The 18,267-nt window shown below is 33.2% G+C and overlaps 4 protein-coding genes and 1 non-coding gene across 6 annotated transcripts; 2 read left to right on the top strand and 3 right to left on the bottom strand.

Moving 5' to 3' along the window:
* Positions 1-1,732: 1,732 nt before the first annotated feature.
* On the bottom strand, positions 1,733-7,653 carry LOC103500903 (signal recognition particle 54 kDa protein, chloroplastic). The gene is made up of 15 exons (XM_008464355.3): positions 7,422-7,653; positions 6,920-7,052; positions 6,361-6,428; positions 6,180-6,281; positions 5,476-5,628; positions 5,262-5,339; positions 4,125-4,250; positions 3,899-4,001; positions 3,701-3,801; positions 3,388-3,525; positions 3,175-3,318; positions 2,909-2,984; positions 2,351-2,436; positions 2,099-2,224; positions 1,733-1,968 (listed from the first exon to the last, which is right to left on the bottom strand). The coding sequence occupies exons 1-15, from the start codon at positions 7,599-7,601 to the stop codon at positions 1,864-1,866; spliced, it is 1,719 nt and encodes a 572-aa protein (XP_008462577.1). The 5' UTR covers positions 7,602-7,653; the 3' UTR covers positions 1,733-1,863.
* Positions 7,654-7,673: 20 nt separating this feature from the next.
* LOC103500905 (putative pentatricopeptide repeat-containing protein At3g11460, mitochondrial) lies at positions 7,674-9,875 on the top strand. Its single transcript, XM_008464357.3, has one exon. The coding sequence runs from the start codon at positions 7,806-7,808 to the stop codon at positions 9,675-9,677; it is 1,872 nt and encodes a 623-aa protein (XP_008462579.1). The 5' UTR covers positions 7,674-7,805; the 3' UTR covers positions 9,678-9,875.
* Positions 9,876-10,449: 574 nt separating this feature from the next.
* Positions 10,450-12,064, bottom strand: LOC103500906 (probable small nuclear ribonucleoprotein G). Of its 2 annotated transcripts, none has more exons than XM_008464358.3 (4): positions 11,890-12,064; positions 11,786-11,808; positions 11,228-11,349; positions 10,450-10,791 (listed from the first exon to the last, which is right to left on the bottom strand). In XM_008464358.3, the coding sequence occupies exons 1-4, from the start codon at positions 11,922-11,924 to the stop codon at positions 10,729-10,731; spliced, it is 243 nt and encodes an 80-aa protein (XP_008462580.1). In that variant the 5' UTR covers positions 11,925-12,064; the 3' UTR covers positions 10,450-10,728. The 2 variants fall into 2 exon arrangements, with proteins under 2 accessions (XP_008462580.1, XP_050945051.1); XM_051089094.1 differs by having other exon boundaries at positions 11,231-11,349; positions 11,890-12,041.
* A 74-nt stretch (positions 12,065-12,138) lies between these two features.
* Positions 12,139-12,210, bottom strand: TRNAP-CGG (transfer RNA proline (anticodon CGG)). Its single transcript has one exon. It is a non-coding gene; the product is annotated as a tRNA-Pro (tRNA).
* A 5,321-nt stretch (positions 12,211-17,531) lies between these two features.
* Positions 17,532-18,066, top strand: LOC103500907 (protein SMALL AUXIN UP-REGULATED RNA 54). Its single transcript, XM_008464360.3, has one exon. It carries the CDS (start codon positions 17,615-17,617, stop codon positions 18,020-18,022), a length of 408 nt encoding a protein of 135 aa, XP_008462582.1. The 5' UTR covers positions 17,532-17,614; the 3' UTR covers positions 18,023-18,066.
* The last annotated feature ends 201 nt before the right edge of the window (positions 18,067-18,267 follow it).

Raw genomic sequence — 18,267 nt, 5'->3', positions numbered from 1 at the left:
TTATAAGTTAAACTATCACAGATTAGCTAGTACTAGTAGTTAGAATAATAATTTTTTTAAAAAAAAACTTAGCCCACCTAAGCAACCAAATGTTGTAAAATTAGATAGGTTGCCTTGTGAAATCAATTGAGTTGCATATAATTAACTTATCAAGATACACACATAAATTTTATACTAATAGAGATAGTTGATCTTACTTGTCTTCTTGACTAATCAAGGTTAACACAAAGTAGTTGAAGTTAACTAAAAAGAGTATTCGGGCAGGACCATTATTTTTTTAAAGATTCAATTAGTCAAAAAAAGTGGCATACAAATAATATGGGTAAAATAATAATCATTATTATCATATATACGTGTGTGTGAATGTCCAAAACCGCACACACCCCAACTAATCTCACAGAACAATCCACCAAAAATTAATTTTTAGGTAAATGATCATTATGAATTAAACTTATGGTCTTTAATTAGTTATTGAGACTATATGTCTTTTTTTTTTTTTACCATTAAGTCAATCCATAATAATTATGGTTATTATTATATTTTTTGAATAATTGAGTGTGTAATACTTGGAAATGAAGAGATACAAGTAATTCCACTTCATTAAACCGTTATGCAAGCAACATACACTTGACAACTGACATTAAATCAAGTTTAAACCATGTTGTTTGAAAAACCCTCTATAAATCATATTCTAACTTCCCTCTATAAATGAATAGTAGACTACATATATAAAAAAGTTAGAGACCCTAAAAAAAATTCCTATTATTTAAAAAGTTTAAATTTCGCACTTGAGATTTTAATATCTTTCAATTTATTCTCTTTATCAATGAATGTTAAAATTAGTTGATGAAAAACTATATGCTTGGTGATTTCATGAAAATTTAGAGGAAAGAAGTCATCTAGAGAGGAAATTTCCTAATTCCTCCCCTAAATTCTAAAAGAATTTGTAAAAAGTTTCCTCCACATAAGTTTCAAGCTTTCTTCATTTAGATGATTTTTTTTCTCTGCTAAATTTCCACTATCATAAGTTTCAAGCTTTCTTCATCGAGTTTATCATCGACGAAATTTTACTAATACATAAAAGATTCAATTAAAACTTTATTAATAATAATAACCACTAAAAAATTATAGACTAAATATTAAGCCCTAAATGAACTTAACATTCCATCTCAGATAGACATGGAAAGTTTGATCGCTGCACTAAAAAGAAAATACATTGAGCAAATGTTTTCTCTATTGGTAGTCATGAGGCAGCCAATGCATTCTTGTGGATTTTTGGATGATTACATGAGAGAATTATCATTTAGGTGATTTCTTGAAGCTGAAGAGGGATTAGTCTCTATTTCATGGTGAAATCTACAAAAATGGTACTGAATTGAATGTAGTCCTGGTTTTTTTTTTTTTTTGGCAGGTATTACTTAGGTTCCACAAGCAACTCATGGTTGGTTCAAATAACACTTTCCCAACGTTCAAATCACAATTTTGGATGATATAGGCTTTGTTCTTCGTGATTGACTTTCTACTTATCTTTCTAAACAAACTAAGGGTCAAAGAGTGCATCAAATCAAGTCTTTGGTCATTACATTCTAACGCCTTTGACTTTTAACCTGACTTTTTCTTAAAATATTATTTCTGGAGTGAAAAAGATTCCAAATAAGCAGGTTTCCATGATTAAGTTGATAGCCCATATCCTAAAGTCTAAACTACCAATCTAACAATATTATACAATGCATTAAAGAAATCAGTTTCATTACCTAGTGAATGAATATTGTGGTAAAATTACAGAACAAGGTGGTAAATAAAGACATGCAAGAAAAGGAGCATTAACCTGAATTTGTTATGCATCTCTTTATAAACTTTTGCTTAGTTTCCACTCCCAAAACCACGAGGACTTGGCCTTGTTCCTGAGTTTGCAAATTGCTTCCTTGATTCAGATCTTCGCTTCCTTCGTGCAGTACCAGGAGGGGCCTGATGAGGTCACACCCATATATCATTCACATATCCAAACAAGGACTAATTAATTGATGAAGAGTTCATTTTATTCAAGTTCTAACCATGATTTAGATCGAATATAGAGGAAGAGGAGAAAAAAGGGAACCTTTTGTTCAGCTTTAAGAGCTTCTTCAAGATTGTTCAATGCAGGAATGGATCCACCTTCCATCACACCCATCAGATTCTTCATACGAACACGCATTTGGAAGAGTTGAGCCACGAGTTGGCTCACCTAGTGTTTTATAAAATTTTCATTGTCAGTAAATCCCCACATTATTTGAGGTCGTGGCAGAGGGGGAGATTTTTGATGAAGATGGATGATCAACAATTATTGCACCAAAGAAATAACATGACATACCTGCTGCTCTGTTTTCCCTGAATCCTGAGCAACTCTTTTCCTCCTTGCAGGTGATTCTGCCAACAATTCTGGCTTCTCTCTTTCCTCTGTCATTAAACAAGTGAAAAGTTACCGGGTAGAAGAGCCTCAATGAGTAGAGATCAATAGAGGAATAAGGTACAACATTTGATGTACTTGAATAGGAAAAAAGATATAACGGTGGATAGGTAATGCAGCTCTATTTCATTCTTATTAGGTACTTCACTATAATATATACATTTAAAAGGCATTCTCATCTTTATCTTTTAATATAGTATTAGGCATCTTTCTAAGCTTGATAATTGAGGACCGAGTTAACCAGGGGCTTAGTGTCCATTCAATCAGAATAATTGAGAAAACTTCTCATCTAGCAAAAACCTGATCCAATCAATTAAGCTAATGTAATGCTCGCCCGCTAATAATAAAGAAGCAAGTAGGTGATTAAAATGCATATGGTCCACGATTTATCATAGCCTCTTAAGCACGATCTAGTATGAAATTCAAACTCGTGGGAGAAAGCACCAGGTGAAAATAAAATACCCGGAGTCATTGCTTCAATCATTGATTCCATTATTTTCAAACTCTTCTCTGCTTCTCGAACCTGGGATGGAGTGACCTGAGTGAAACGAGCAGAGTATTAGAGAAAAGTCGGAAGTTGTAATTCCCATAAACATCAGGTACTGAGACCTGGAAACAGTCCTGTGATACTCATTTGAATTATCAGTGAATTGAAACACAAGCACCTAATAGCCGTGCATGGCATAAAGAAACTAGAAGGTAGAAGTTCAGAAGATTTGCATTCCCACCTTTCCCATACCAGGGATCATTCCAATGACACGAGTCATAGATCCCATCCGTGCAACTGCACGAGTTTGCTTCAGGAAATCATTGAAGTCAAATTTCGCACTTAATATCTTCTTTTGAAGTTCTTCTGCATCCTCTTGGCGCATCTATATCCACCATTTGAGTTAAAATCTACGAACTTGCCTGAAAGTGAGACAAAATTAATTCAAACCTACCACTTCTTGTGCCTTCTCCACAAAAGAGAGGACATCTCCCATTCCTAAGATTCTTCCTGCCATACGGTCAGGATAAAATGGTTCAAGGTCGTCCATGCGCTCTCCACGACCAACAAGCTTGATTGGCTTTCCTGATACCTGCAAAAAAGTTGATGGACGAATATAATAGATAGCTAAATTGATCCAGTGATATTGTGAATTTGATGATACTGAAAACAAATCTCATAAACAAAAAGAACTGAGCTAAATAAAACGTTCCAGTAAATTAATTCTTGAAGAAGCGAATATGCATTAGTTTAGCGAAATGACATGCCTCTTTAACACTCAAAGCTGCTCCCCCTCTTGAATCTCCATCTAGCTTTGTCAGAATAGCCCCTGTGATCCCAATCTCTATGTTGAATGTTGTGACCAAAGCTGCAGAACCACATAAGACCGCAATGGGCTTAATTGTCCCCACGTTATTTTCCAAACCAGTTTTAATATTGTTTCCAAAGGTTGGTGAATGAAATACCTGCAGCTTCTTGACCAGTCATGGCATCCACAACAAGGAGTACTTCAGTTGGATTGATTACTCGTTTCACTTCTTTTAATTCATCCATCATAGCCTTGTCGATCTGTTCAGTTTTTAGAAGAATAAAGTTTTTCAGTTGTATGCTAAATGAATGGTAAACAGTCTTCAATCTGTACTATATTTCTAGGCACCATCCAAGTATTCTTTGCAGCAAAAATATGAGCACCTGAAGCCGTCCAGCAGTATCCACAATTACTACATCCACTTTATTTTTTCGAGCCTCTTGTAGACCTTGTTTTGCAATGTCTGAAGGCTTAACCTCAGTGCCTGCTGTATAAACAGGCACCCTCACCTGTAATTCACTATGACCAAAAGTGAGCCTAAAATAATAACTAAGAATTATATCTAGATAAGTTCATGACTCTTTATCATATTTGTTCAGCTCCATAATTTTGAATGAAAAGAACCCTCATCCCATTTAACACCAAACTATGATCACCCGGCTACATGCACTACATAAAAACAACAAAACAGGACTCATTGAATAAGCTCCGGCTCTAGGCAACATTCACAATCTAAAAGCAGATGCAATTAAACTCATCTCCAATTTGCCTTTAGAGCCAAACTTTAAAGACCATTTCACTTCAATATATTCTATATCAACACATTTCCCAAAAGTATCAGTAGCAACTGATTAGGGAACAGACAAGTAAATTGTTACCCATTACAAACCATCGAACTTAACTAATAATTCCAAACTCCTGAATTTAATCTACAACCCTGTACAAAATCTTTCAACAAGTTATCACCATAACACCAAATCTTAAAGAATAATTACCAACAAAACCAATCAGGGAACATGTTCCTTTTTCCTATGCCAAGTGTTTAATTGGTCCACTCTAAAATTCACTATTATTATTCAGATAAGAACACAAGTTCACATCATCTTCACTAGCAACCATTAGGGGGGTTTTAGGCCTCCAACTTGAAGTTGATGGAGTGTATATTATAGCCCACTCCATGTTTGGGACTCAAAACATAATATTATAATAGTGTATTCACTTATTTATAACCTACAATTAACTAGAGTAATATGATTTGAAATCTATTTTGCTGCCGTGTTTACTATTTCCTATCTATCATCTATCTCCCACTTTACATTTTATTCTATGTGCAGACATGTCATGTATTCATAGTCCTGTTGAGGGAGTCAACCTAATAAGAATGTCTAAAACTGGTTAACTATGTATTTTTGCTCACCCACTTGTGCTTAACCAATAATCATATCGCACATAAATCACACAATGGTTTACTACTCGGTAGTCAATAAGCAAAAGACATTGATGGGAATGAAGTTTCATACCTGTTCACCCAAGATAACTAATTGGTCAATAGCAGCAGGCCTGTACACATCTCCGGCCACCAGCATGCAACTTTTCCCCTGTGGCCAACATTGTTTAAAAAAGACATATTTGATTAAAAGGGATGCAGAAGGAAAACAGAGAGCAACCAACACCAAACACATGCTTAATTAGAGAAAGATGAAAAGTGTGTGTGTGTGTAGCCTATAACCTTACTTGTTTCTTAAGATAATTGGCCAATTTTGCACAAACGGTTGTCTTTCCAACTCCTTGCAGACCAGCCAACAGTATGACAGTGGGGCCAGACTTGGAAAAAACAAGTTCGGAGACTTCTCCCCCCATCAATTTCACAAGCTCATCATGTACAATCTATAAGAGATAACACTGAATTGTAGTCAAGTAATTACATTACATTAATAAACTGAAAAAAAAAAAATTAACTTTCTAGAATCTCCAATTTAACCCAGACAGCAGGATTCACCTATAAGTAAGAAAAATGTAACATAAAAGATATGAAACCATGCAACATGAAGTTATACGCACTAGTAAGATAGCTTTTACGCTTAAGTTAACAATGAACAGTTGAAAATTAATGCTAATGTTTTTTAAAAAAATTAATACAAGTGCTAATGTAAACAACAAAAGACGATCCCAGACCTCGGCTCAATGCAGACTCAAGATGTAATATTTTCCATGTTTACTCTTGTTTACCCCAAGGAGACTTCCTCAAATCCGTCAAAAGCAACACATATATAAAAAAGAACATCGTGTTTGATTTGATAGTATTCACATACTACTACTAATAGTATTGCAACTTTAAGCGACTGTTAATTTCTGAGAAATAACCAAGTCCACATGTACATTTGTAACTGAAGGATTAAGTGAGAATATGAAGGTAAAACTCATGGTAGCTTATATACCTTAACCAATTGTTGATCAGGTCTCACTCCTCGAATCACACCAACACCAACAGCTTGGTCACTAACAGCTTGCACAAACCTTCGTACAACAGGAAGGCTTACCTATATTAACCAAGCAGGACCCAAAAATCCTTATTTTGTACCTAAGCACTGATATAAGAATAATGTAGCAGTTACTTACATCAGCCTCCAGAAGAGCTCTCCTAATATCTCGCATTGGCTCCACAATATTTTCCTTCGTCAAAACCTCTAGAGGAAGATAATGTTCCATCAACAAAATGAATTTTCTAAATATCAGCTGTTATCAGATCACATTTCAAGGAATATAATTAAGTGCTCCGGTTGAACACATTAGTTCCTCTGAATTTGAACAGGTTTGATGTAGCCTAAAAATGAAATGTGTATAGTTTCCCTGAATGCCTCCATTAAGTCCATATTAGAAGGGAAAGCTCCCCCTCCCACCCCACTCCACAGCACCCAACCACCACCCCACCCCGATCCAATCAGTGGTGAAAGTACTCATAAGAGAGGTATCACTTACCAGTTAAGGTACTTCCAGTACAAGAGCATTATGCAAATTGCCATCTGATGTATTTAGAAAATCTTGAACATCTATTTCTCATCTATGTTTTATTATAAAACCAATATCAAAGTACACCAACGATTACCCAAGTATAGTGCGGGTATATAACAGACTTAAAAATAAGGAAACCGATCAAAAGGATTAAAGATATTCAGACCTTCTCCTTTGAGCTTGTTCCAAGCAGCCTCCAGGCCACTTGTCAACTGGCCGAACATTTCAGCTCGTACAACCCCACGCATATCTCTCCTAGTGTTAGCAGTCTTGGCATGAAGCCAACCCCAAATCTCCCTCTGTGGAAAAAATCAAAACCAAACCTAAGGAACCTGAGAAAGTATTATTTGCATTCAATAGTAAATAGCAAAACATTCAAGAATCCTCTCCAATTGACACAAATGGTAGCAAGACTAACGTCTACCAGTGAAAGATAAGAAGGCCTTATTTTCCCAAATTTCCCCTCAACAAGCAATTTACAACTTGAAATAATCACAATATCTCTGTTATCATACATCCAGAACAATATTTCTAATCGGATGGAGTAACAAAATTTTAGCACTAATTCGTTAAACTACACAAAATTCTTCCTCAAAATCGCTATAATTTCAAGGCAACAATCAGAAAGTAACTCAAATACGCAATTACTAACTCAATCACTGTCTTACTGTGAACAAATTCCTCGAAGAGAGCGACTTCAAATTGCTCGAACCAAGCCAAGAAGATGAAATACTCAAGGATTTTCTCGCGCAGTTGGAACCATGGCACAAGCCTCTACTTGCACAGTTAGATTGAGAATTCGAATTCAAATGACGAGAAGCAACAGTCGAAATTTGCAATCCCTCCATTGCCAAATTCGACGATTTTCTCTTAGCTCCCCCAAGTCTAAGTGTCTAATTTTCCTTTTATCCACTCAGAGATAATATATCCGATTTTTCGCTTATCCTTTTCAACTCAAATCTGAACCGTTTATTTTGATGACGTGGACGCATCGACGCTCTGTGTTCAAACGCAGTGATTGCTCTTTTCTTCAACCTCTAGACTAACGGGAAATGAAAAATCATCGCAAATCAAAATCTATGAACGCTCTCTCAACGCCATGGAACACTCAGCTCAGAGAATTAGCAAAACGATGCCAATTTCTTCAAGCTCTAAGTCTCTATCCCCAAATGCTTCGCCATGGTGATCGCCCCAATGCTTTCACTTTCCCGTTTGCTCTCAAATCCTGCGCGGCCCTCTCACACCCCATACTCGGTGGTCAATTCCATGGTCAAATTATCAAAGTTGGGTGTATATTTGAACCTTTTGTGCAAACTGGTTTGATTTCTATGTATTGTAAAGGATCTTTGGTCGAGAATGCCCGTAAAGTGTTCGATGAGAATTTCCACTCCAGAAAGCTTACTGTTTGCTACAATGCCTTGATTTCCGGCTATGCTTCGAATTCAAAATGTTCTGACGCGGTTCTTTTGTTTCGCCAAATGAATGAGGAGGGTATCCCTGTTAATTCAGTTACTTTGCTGGGTTTGATTCCAGCTTGTGTATCTCCGATTAATTTGGAGCTTGGATCGTCTCTACATTGCTCCACATTGAAATATGGATTTGATTCAGAAGTCTCTGTTGTTAATTGCTTCATTACTATGTACATGAAATGTGGCTCGGTTAATTATGCACAGAAGCTGTTTGATGAAATGCCTGTGAAGGGTCTGATTTCTTGGAACGCTATGGTTTCTGGGTACGCACAAAATGGGCTGGCAACTAATGTTTTGGAGCTCTATCGTAACATGGATATGAATGGGGTTCGCCCAGATCCTATAACTCTTGTTGGGGTTTTATCATCTTGCGCTAACCTTGGAGCTCAGAGCGTTGGCCATGCGGTAGAATTTAAGATCCAAGCAAGTGGGTTTACCAATAATCCATTTCTGAATAATGCTTTGATCAATATGTACGCAAGGTGTGGCAATTTGACAAAAGCACAATCCGTGTTTGATGGAATGCCTGAGAGAACATTAGTTTCCTGGACAGCAATTATAGGTGGCTATGGAATGCATGGACATGGAGAAATTGCAGTGCAGCTTTTCAAAGAGATGATAAGGAGTGGCATTGAACCTGATGGAACTGCATTTGTGTGTGTCTTGTCTGCCTGTAGCCATGCAGGGCTCACTGATCAGGGCTTGGAATACTTCAAAATGATGAAGAGAAACTATCGATTGGAACCAGGTCAAGAACATTATTCATGTATGGTGGATCTTCTGGGGCGAGCAGGGCGGCTTAAAGAAGCTCAAAATCTAATTGAATCCATGCCAATAAAGCCTGACGGTGCCGTCTGGGGAGCTCTTCTAGGTGCTTGTAAAATCCACAAGAATGTTGAGTTAGCAGAGTTGGCTTTTGAACGTGTGATCGAACATGAACCAGAAAACATAGGATACTACGTTTTATTATCAAACATTTACTCTGATGCCAATAATTCAAAAGGGGTTTTGAGGATTCGGATTATGATGAAGGAGAAGAAGCTGAAGAAGGATCCTGGATGTAGCTATGTTGAATTGAAAGGCAGAGTTCACCCATTTATAGTTGGGGATAGAAACCATCCTCAGTCTGATGAGATATACAGAGTTTTGGAAGAGTTAGAAGCGATAATAATGCAGGAATTTGGAAAGCCTAAGAAGGACAATAGAGAAGAAAGCAACAAAGATTTTTTTACTGGTGTTGGAGTTCACAGCGAAAAATTGGCTGTTGCCTTTGGACTCCTGAATACTACGACTGGGGCTGAAGTTGTTATTATAAAGAATCTTAGGATATGTGAAGATTGTCACTTGTTTTTCAAGATGGTTAGTAAAATTGCCGATCGCCAATTAACTGTTAGAGATGCTACTCGGTTCCATCATTTTAGAAATGGGAGCTGTTCTTGTAAAGATTATTGGTAGAATCATGGACTTAATTAGGTTCAGTTAGATTTAAAATTAAGTGTCTCTTAGTCCTTGAACTTAGAACTTCACTGAATACGTGATGGTTTCATAAGTGGGCTAATAACATGAAAAGAGCCACAGATGTGTCTCATTAAGCGGAGAATGTGTACAAATTAAAATTTCGACTCTGGTGAAAGTCTATAGATTAACAGTTAACACCTATAATCTCCATTCATGCTAATAGATTGTAGATTGCATCATGTTACCCCAGTGGCGTATATTCCTGCTTCAATTACAAAATATAAGGATTAGAAGCATTTAAAAGGAATTTACAAGATTCCTTCCCAAACTAGAACAATATGACGTATTTAGAGGTAAATTTTAAATGATTAAGATCACTTTAATATGTTCAATTCAATGTCTAATCTAACACGTCCAAAAACACAATCGCTGTTAAACACAGACAAACTGCCCGTGGTTTGTTTTTTACAATTATGATTGCAAAAGAACCGACAGAAAACATAATAATCCACATTTCCCAAATATAAACTACAATCTAGGAATTTTAATCAACTTTATCCCAATATAAACTACAATGTAATATATGAACTTGTAGCAAAAAATTCCAATCACTAGCAGGCTTCGATAGTTTCTTCAAAACTTACAATGAAGAAGAGGAAATGTAGAAAATTGGTTGATTTGGCAACGTATTGTTGAAACTATCTCTTTTGGATTTTCTGTATAAAGATTAATGAGCACATTTCGAAATGATACAGTGGCACTAATAGACTTGGAACAAATAGAATTTGGATCTTGGTGCTTTGGTAGAAGAGAGAATGTAATGTTTCGTGAGAAAAATCTTACCCAATGCAATGAATCTCTTTTTCCCAGAATAATACAGAAACCCCACTGCTGAAATTATAATCCTGGCTGTCCAGAATGATGGAGTACAAGAATTCCAACTAAAATCCATAACATCCCAAAATTATACATTAACATTCCGAATGTTTATCACTCGATCTATTAAACAGATCTGCAGCAAGAATCAAACCAACTTCCAAGTTCGCAATCACTGCATCCTGTTTACAGGTTCAAGTGCTTCAACAGTGACCACACTATTTCCTCTAATCACCTGAAATAAAAACCAAAACAGTGATCAATTCTTGGATTATTGCAGCGTTAATCAATTAAAGCAAACATTGAGAATGCAATGATTTGACACACACAACCTTCCGAACTCATCGAATCATTTTGGTTCAGCTGTTGGTTCAACTGTCCCATAGTCTCAAAATGGTGTTCCCAATCCAAAGATGATGAGGCTTATTTCATTCAAGATATTTGTATAAATTAGAATGATTCCATGTCTTCAAATTAATTATGCTATTTTTTCATACTGTACCTACTTTTAATAGTTGTATTTTACTGATCCCCTAACTCTAGTTCTTGTTGCCTATACACTACGTCTCTTTTTAATTTGAGCATCTATCTCTTTTCATCACATATCAAAGAAAAGTATTGTTTCCATTTTGGAAAAGAAATGATTAGAGAAGAAAATAACAGCGACCCACCACCATGCCAATATCAGTTTTCTCGTTGCCATTCACTTCCACTGTGTTGTCAACCACTAGATTCATAAATTGGTCAAAGCCTCGAAGAGTTCCAATTACCAAGCGATTAGCATTGAGTTTTACTGCAAAATTCAATTTAGAAGCATCGTCAATTTGAATGCACATAGTTTCAACATGTTACTAAAATACTCATGTTCAATCTATAGCAGATGACCACTAGATTTGGTAGAGAGAATCAATCTTCAGTAATATATTATCTAACCCTAAAGTCTCAATACTTCCTCCATTCGTCTCCAAACAGTTACACGTAAACACAAATCCCTAAACCCCAGACTCGTAAAACTCAACTTCAGGATCCTCACATTACAAAAAGACATTGTTTTGTTTCAGTGCACGATAAAGTTCGCAGTAATAATAGCAAACGGAATTGCAAATCATATGGCATAAATTAATAGAAAACAAACATTTCCAACTTCTCCAGAATTAAACTGAGAGACAACATCTATATAATAAATGACAACGAAATGTAGAAACAAGCTTGTGAGAAATAGAACTTACTCTGAAGCTTTTTGTCCATATATCTGCAAAAAAAGGAGGGAAATGAGAACCTGAAAATAGCTAAAATAATCGAACCAAAAATATAAAAGTTAAGATACACTTACTTTTTGAGATCCGGAGGCTGTCCTGACCTACTCATGGTGAAGAACGAAAGAAAGAGCTGTGAAGAGGTTTCTACAGAACAGAGGTCAGAGAGATGGAAAAAACCCTAATTAATCGAGAAGAAGGTCACAGCGAGTCTTCGGATTTTGTTCACTTGATGACGACATATTTGGGCGGAAAGCTTGTTTTGGGCCTTCTAAAAATGGGCCCGTTCATATTGATCTAAAAAACAATAAAATAATTTTTATGGGGGGGTGTTGCGAGAATCGAACTCGCGACCTCTCGCACCCGAAGCGAGAATCATACCACTAGACCAAACACCCAGATCTGGCAATAATAACAAAATAAAAAAATTCTAATTAAAAATTTATTTATTTCTAAACACCTCTTGGGATAAATCTTTACTTAATTATGTTCCAATTTCATTTTTATGTCTAAACATTTTCATTTCTAATTTTCTATCTTTGTCATAAAATTTCCAAATACAAAACTGATTAAAAAAAAAAAAAAAAGGTCAGTGTCAAACTATACTTATTAAGTCAATTTCAAATTTAAACTGGAGGGTAAAAATCACTCACAAAGTATGAGATAGTTTGATTGATACCATTAAAATTTTAATTAGTTCTCAATTTTAATTTATTTAAAATTAGACCTTCAAGACTATATAGTTTTAAAAAAAAAATCACATATTCTTTTAAAAAGAAAAAACAAACATATAAATTTCATTTAAAACACGTTAGAAAATAATACACAACAATATCAACAGCTAATTAAACTTTCACTAATTCAACTACTAAAATGTAAACTTATGTTAGTGAAAGACAAAGCCAGTGTCAGTGTGAAAGTAAACGATTATTATTTACGTGTTGTGCATCGCCAAATCCTCGGTTGAACAAATTGAAGCAAAAATCCGAAACAGCCGACTTTATATGCGTTGAAATCAAGTCAAAGCGTTGATATTTCAAAATCGCCATTAATTATTAGGCCCAGCCCACTGGGCCCTTTATTGGCCCAATTATCTGTCCTTGTCACATTTTCAACTCCCTCTTATTTCTTCAATTCCAAATATAATAATAATGATAATAAGTTTATATAGCTCTTGAAAATTCCAAACATTGAGAGAGAAAAAAAAAAAAACTTATACATTGTTTTTTTAAAAAATTGGTTAAGGTTTCAAATTCTACCTAGAAAATATAAAAATCATGAATAAAAAATTGCAAAAAAACAAAGATAATTTCTAAAATCTAAAACCAAAAATCAAATAATTACTAAATAGGATTTTATTTTCAGTTTTCAAAATATAAAATTATAAACAATATGATCAACTTATTACTTTCTTCATTTTACTATCTCTACTTTCCAAAATTAAAGTATGTTTCCACTGAAACATAGATTTTTTTATATTAGCATTGTTTAAATAATGGTTTGATATTTACGAGTTTTCTTGACACCAAATGTTGTAGAGTCAGTCAAGTTGTCTCGTGAGATTAGTCAAGGTATTCGTAAGTTGACACAAATACTCACAGATATAAAAAACAAAAAAAAAAACTTAATTTAGTAGAATAAAAGTCTGTTTGGACTAGTTTGAGAAAAAAAAACGTTTTTCAAGAGAATGGGTTTTCATTTTCTAACAAAAACATTTTAAAACAAACTTTTGAAAAATCTTCAAATCTATTCTAAATGGTGGTCAAAAGGCTCTAGTTTTTCTCTTATTTCTAAAATGACTTAATCAAAATGCTTGAAAAGGCTACATCAGCCCTACATCCTAAAACACTATGCCATTGTGTACTAAAATTATTATGAAAGCAAACAAAGTTAAAAATTAAAAAAGTGAGAAAAACATAAGCTAACTTTTTTCTTTTTACTCTTTTTTTTTTTTTAACATTTAATTTTAAACAAAAGCCAATTCAAATCACAATACTCTCACCAACCCACCCATACAAGTATCAATACTAAAACAAATAAATAAGATTAATTAATTTATTAAAAAAAAAATAATTAAGATTAATTAAGCAGCCATTCATGCTGACCACAATCATTAATCTATCTCTAGAAACATGGTATTAATTGCATGTATATAATTAACCAATTAATGTAAGAGAGTAATTAATTGTATAAAAAGGGAACTTCATAAATTATGCTTAAACAATTGGTTGGATTCTCTGACAAATTATTTTATTTTCATTTTCTAGAAAGGGTTTCGATTTCAACATTTATTAATACTTAAATCTGTTTGTTTGTGTATTTAAAAAAATAATAATCAAACAATAAATCTAAGCTTATATTAAAATTAAAAGATAAGGTAGGTAATAATAGTGGTCCACCACCTTATATTACAAGAAAAAACCAAAAATTCTTGGAGCATATTGTTCTAAACAAAGCTTGATTGGTTTAATTTTCTTATTTTTTGAGTCAATTAGTGTGTTTTTTTTCAATTGTTGCAACAAAAAAGAGGTTTATATAGTTCCTTTTTAGAAAATAAATCTTAATTTGAAAACAATGTTTAGTTTATATTTTATAAAAATCTAATAAAGTAAGATATCGTGATATATTACAAATAAATTGTAATATTTGAATATTTTTATCGTGAAAATTAAAAAAAAAAAATCATTTAAAATAATTTTGAGATTTTTCGAAAAATACACTTTCTTCCTTTTGTAATAAGATAAACAAATTTACATTCAATAATATAATATACACACACATATACATATCTTTAGTTTCACATTGAAAATATAATACAAATAAAATTTATAAGAAGTAGAGGAAAAAACCAAAAGAGAAATAAAATAGGTAAATTTTCCTGATGAGATATACAATGGATTAAAATATAATTTTGGTCATTAGGTTTTCCAACCAATTAATGTTAGAGCTAGCCAAAATGTCGAGAGTGTTTCAACTCCTAAAATTCCATGCAGTGTGTTTTCCGACATTTAGTGAAGTTTTTGCTAAATGAAACAATTTCAGCATTTCTCCCACGCATATCTTTTTTGTTAATTTCTATTGTTTTAAATTGATGAGAAAAACCTCTCACCACCAAAAAAAAATAATAAAGAAATTTAAAGAAAACAATTATAATCCAACACAATAATTTATGCAAAGAACTCCAAATAGAAGAAAAAGCCAAGGATGCACAAAAATTCATTGTGCCGTAAACTATTACACTCACACAAAAATCTCTCTCGATACTTCAATTACAAGATCACGCTCTCTCGAAATATTATATCACTTACATAGTACAGTTAACATACCAAATTTTAAAGTGTTTTAAATTGGAATAATTTGAAACAAAAGGCACATCTACTCTTTTTATACTACTTAGAACTCATGACTTCGTTAAGCACACGAAACTACTATCTTGACATTTTACCAAAATCTAACATAAATTTAGTCATTAAAAAAATTAATGTTATTATTTAACAAATAATAGAAAAAATAATATTTAAAGAAATATAGTAGTTATATATGATAAAATTTTATTTAAAATTGCAAAAGTAGTCTAAATTTAGAAGCTTCTAATGAAATATGTTAATGAATTGAAAGGATAAGAGCTAAAATAAAATAAAAATAAAGAAATGGTTCTTCACTTGGTAATGTGAAATGTTTAATTTTGGTAAAATATATATATATATATATATAAAAAGAAGAGTTAGAAGTCAAAGGGAAAGGGGAGGTTTTTTCAATGATAAGTGGTTACCATTATTTCAAACTAAAACACCTTCTCATATTCTCTCTTTTTAGTGGTTGAGCACCAAAGTCCAATATTTTAAGCCGCTCCCTTTGAATATATATTTCACATCTCATTCTTTTGTCTCTTTTTCATATCAAATATACTTACTCTCTCTCTCTCTCTCTCTCTATATATATATATATATATATATATACCTTCCAAAGTTAGGGGTATAATAGTCACCCAGTTAAAGACAACATCGATGTTTAACTAAACTTATGCCAACTTGTCGTTGCAAATATATCAAAGTCCAAGAAATCGATCGTTTTGTTGGTCCCAAAAGTATATTATTTATATTTTCATCTATATTACAACAATTAAATACGATGGTTGATTTTTAAAAGTAATTTAGGATTTGTTTTGGTAGAAATAATATATATATAGACAAAAGCAAAATAAATAAAAAAGAATGTTGATAGAGTTAAGCTAAATGTTAGCAAATGACAGTAATTTATATATGAAGATATAAAAAAGAAGAAATTATTGTAAAGGATAAAACTGATGAAAATGTTTATAGAGTATAGTAAAATTTTAGATTATATAAACGACGATATTGATAGGCACTTGTAAACTTTTATTAATGTCTATCAATATCGTTGATCGATAGAATCTAAGATTTTGTTATATTTTGTAAATGTTTTGATTCTTTTTGCTATATTTAAAAATGTTCTAGAAAACTGTATACTAACTAACAAGAGAAAACACATGTGGTAGAGAAATTCAAAATGAAAATTCGATTTATCAAAGAAAATCATGAACTTTGACATTTTACATGATGTGATATACGAGACTACTTGTCAAACTCGTGACCTAAATTAATGAGTTTTTCTAAATCAAATGTTAAACTATACTTGAAGTCAACATGTCATACTTAGTTTAAATTTTCTAATATGTTTTTGAAGCTTCATCTTCGTCATTACTATCATTTGTTTTACCTTAAAAGTCTCTAATATTAATGAAAAGTAGTAGTCAATAACATAACTTGATAAATATAAGGTATACTATAGTTTGATTTCTCACATATATTGTCAAGTTGTCAACCAATATGCTATTGATTTTTTTTTTTGTTGACAAATTACAAGAATTATTCCTAAAATTAAATATGGTGATAGTTACACTTACACGCTCAAACTTCCAATAACTGTAGTTGAACTCCTAAATTTGTAGAAGTATTAAAATTGGACCATAAAACGTACAAAAATAGTAAAAGCTAGACATACAAGTGATGGAAAACAAATCCTCAAGCTTATATAATCGATACAATATGTAAGTTTGAAGGTGCAATTAAAAATTTTGGATAAGTTTGAGGACTTAGCTCTTACCTTTGAAAGTTTAAGAATATAATCACAACTACCACCATGTTTTACGGTTGATTTTAACAAATTGCATAAAAATCTTTAAAGTTCAAAATTTAATCCATCCATCAATTTTTGTAAGTTAGTGAAAAAAGTTATTAAACCAATGAGATATAGAACCTATATATATAATTGTAAATCCATTTCTAAAATACAACTATAATCATGATTATATCCTTAATTTTTTTTTTTTTTAATTTAGCATTCAAAATTTGTTAAAATTAGACTTTAAAACTTCAAATTTTATAATTTGAGATTTATTATAGGATTAAAGGTTGAAATTTTAAATTTATAAAAAATAAAATAAAATTTGATATTTAGAACGAAAAGTTTGAAGTGTATAATTATAAATATAGAAGGTAGTTAGAGTTTGTTTTGTTGTTGGTAATTTACACATTAAATCAAAGCATAGAATTGGAATAATTGAGACTCAATGAGTAACCGTCAAAGTCAATAGTCCAATCTCTGTTTTTTTTTTTTTTTTCTTTTTTTCAAATACTTTTTATTCCTCTACCCGCCTCCTTCATTTTTGTATAAATTCCTTTTTCAGATCCTCCATTTTCTCCATCTCCATGGATTTATAGCTTCATCTTAACAAAACCCTAACCCTAATCACCTCTCCTCTTTCTTCCTTCACAAAAAATGCTAGCCAAGAAAATGGTCTCCTTCAAGAAACTCGCCAAGAAAGTGAAGGCCGTCCGAGTCGGAACCGACAGCGAACATTCGCACAACGAATGTTTGCTCACTGATCGCTTGGAATTAACGGAAGATCATGACTCTAATTCTCCGTCATCTCCGACCTCAACGCCCACCGGCTACTTCGCGATCTACGTCGGCGACGAACGCCAGCGCTTCGTCGTTCCGACGAGTTTCCTGTCGCATCCGCTCTTCAGGATGGTGCTCGATAAAGCGTACAGAGAGTTCGGATTCGAACAGAGGAATGCGCTTGTGGTTCCTTGTAGTGTCTCTGCTTTTGAAGAAATTGTTAGCGCTGTTGAATGCTGCAATGGCAGATTCGATTTCGGTGAGATTGTTGAGGAGTTTCTATAGAACAGATGCAATGGCTAAGGAATATGAGTTCGTTAGAGTTTGAATCTCGTTTGATCCTTTCGGTTGTGAAATTCACGTCGATTTTTGTTGCAATATGCCGATGAGGAGGATGCGATGCGATGCGATTTAATTCGATTCGATTGAATTCGGCCGATTTTACTATTCGATTGGGTGTGGTATGTGAATCTCTTCATCTGAAAATTCAGATTCATATACGATTCGATTCGATGATCCATTTTTCGTCG

This window comes from Cucumis melo, chromosome 8, assembly GCF_025177605.1.
Source record: "Cucumis melo cultivar AY chromosome 8, USDA_Cmelo_AY_1.0, whole genome shotgun sequence".
NCBI lineage: Eukaryota > Viridiplantae > Streptophyta > Magnoliopsida > Cucurbitales > Cucurbitaceae > Cucumis > Cucumis melo.
Note: the sequence above shows the minus strand (reverse complement) of the source record. Positions and strands in the feature narration are given on the sequence as shown.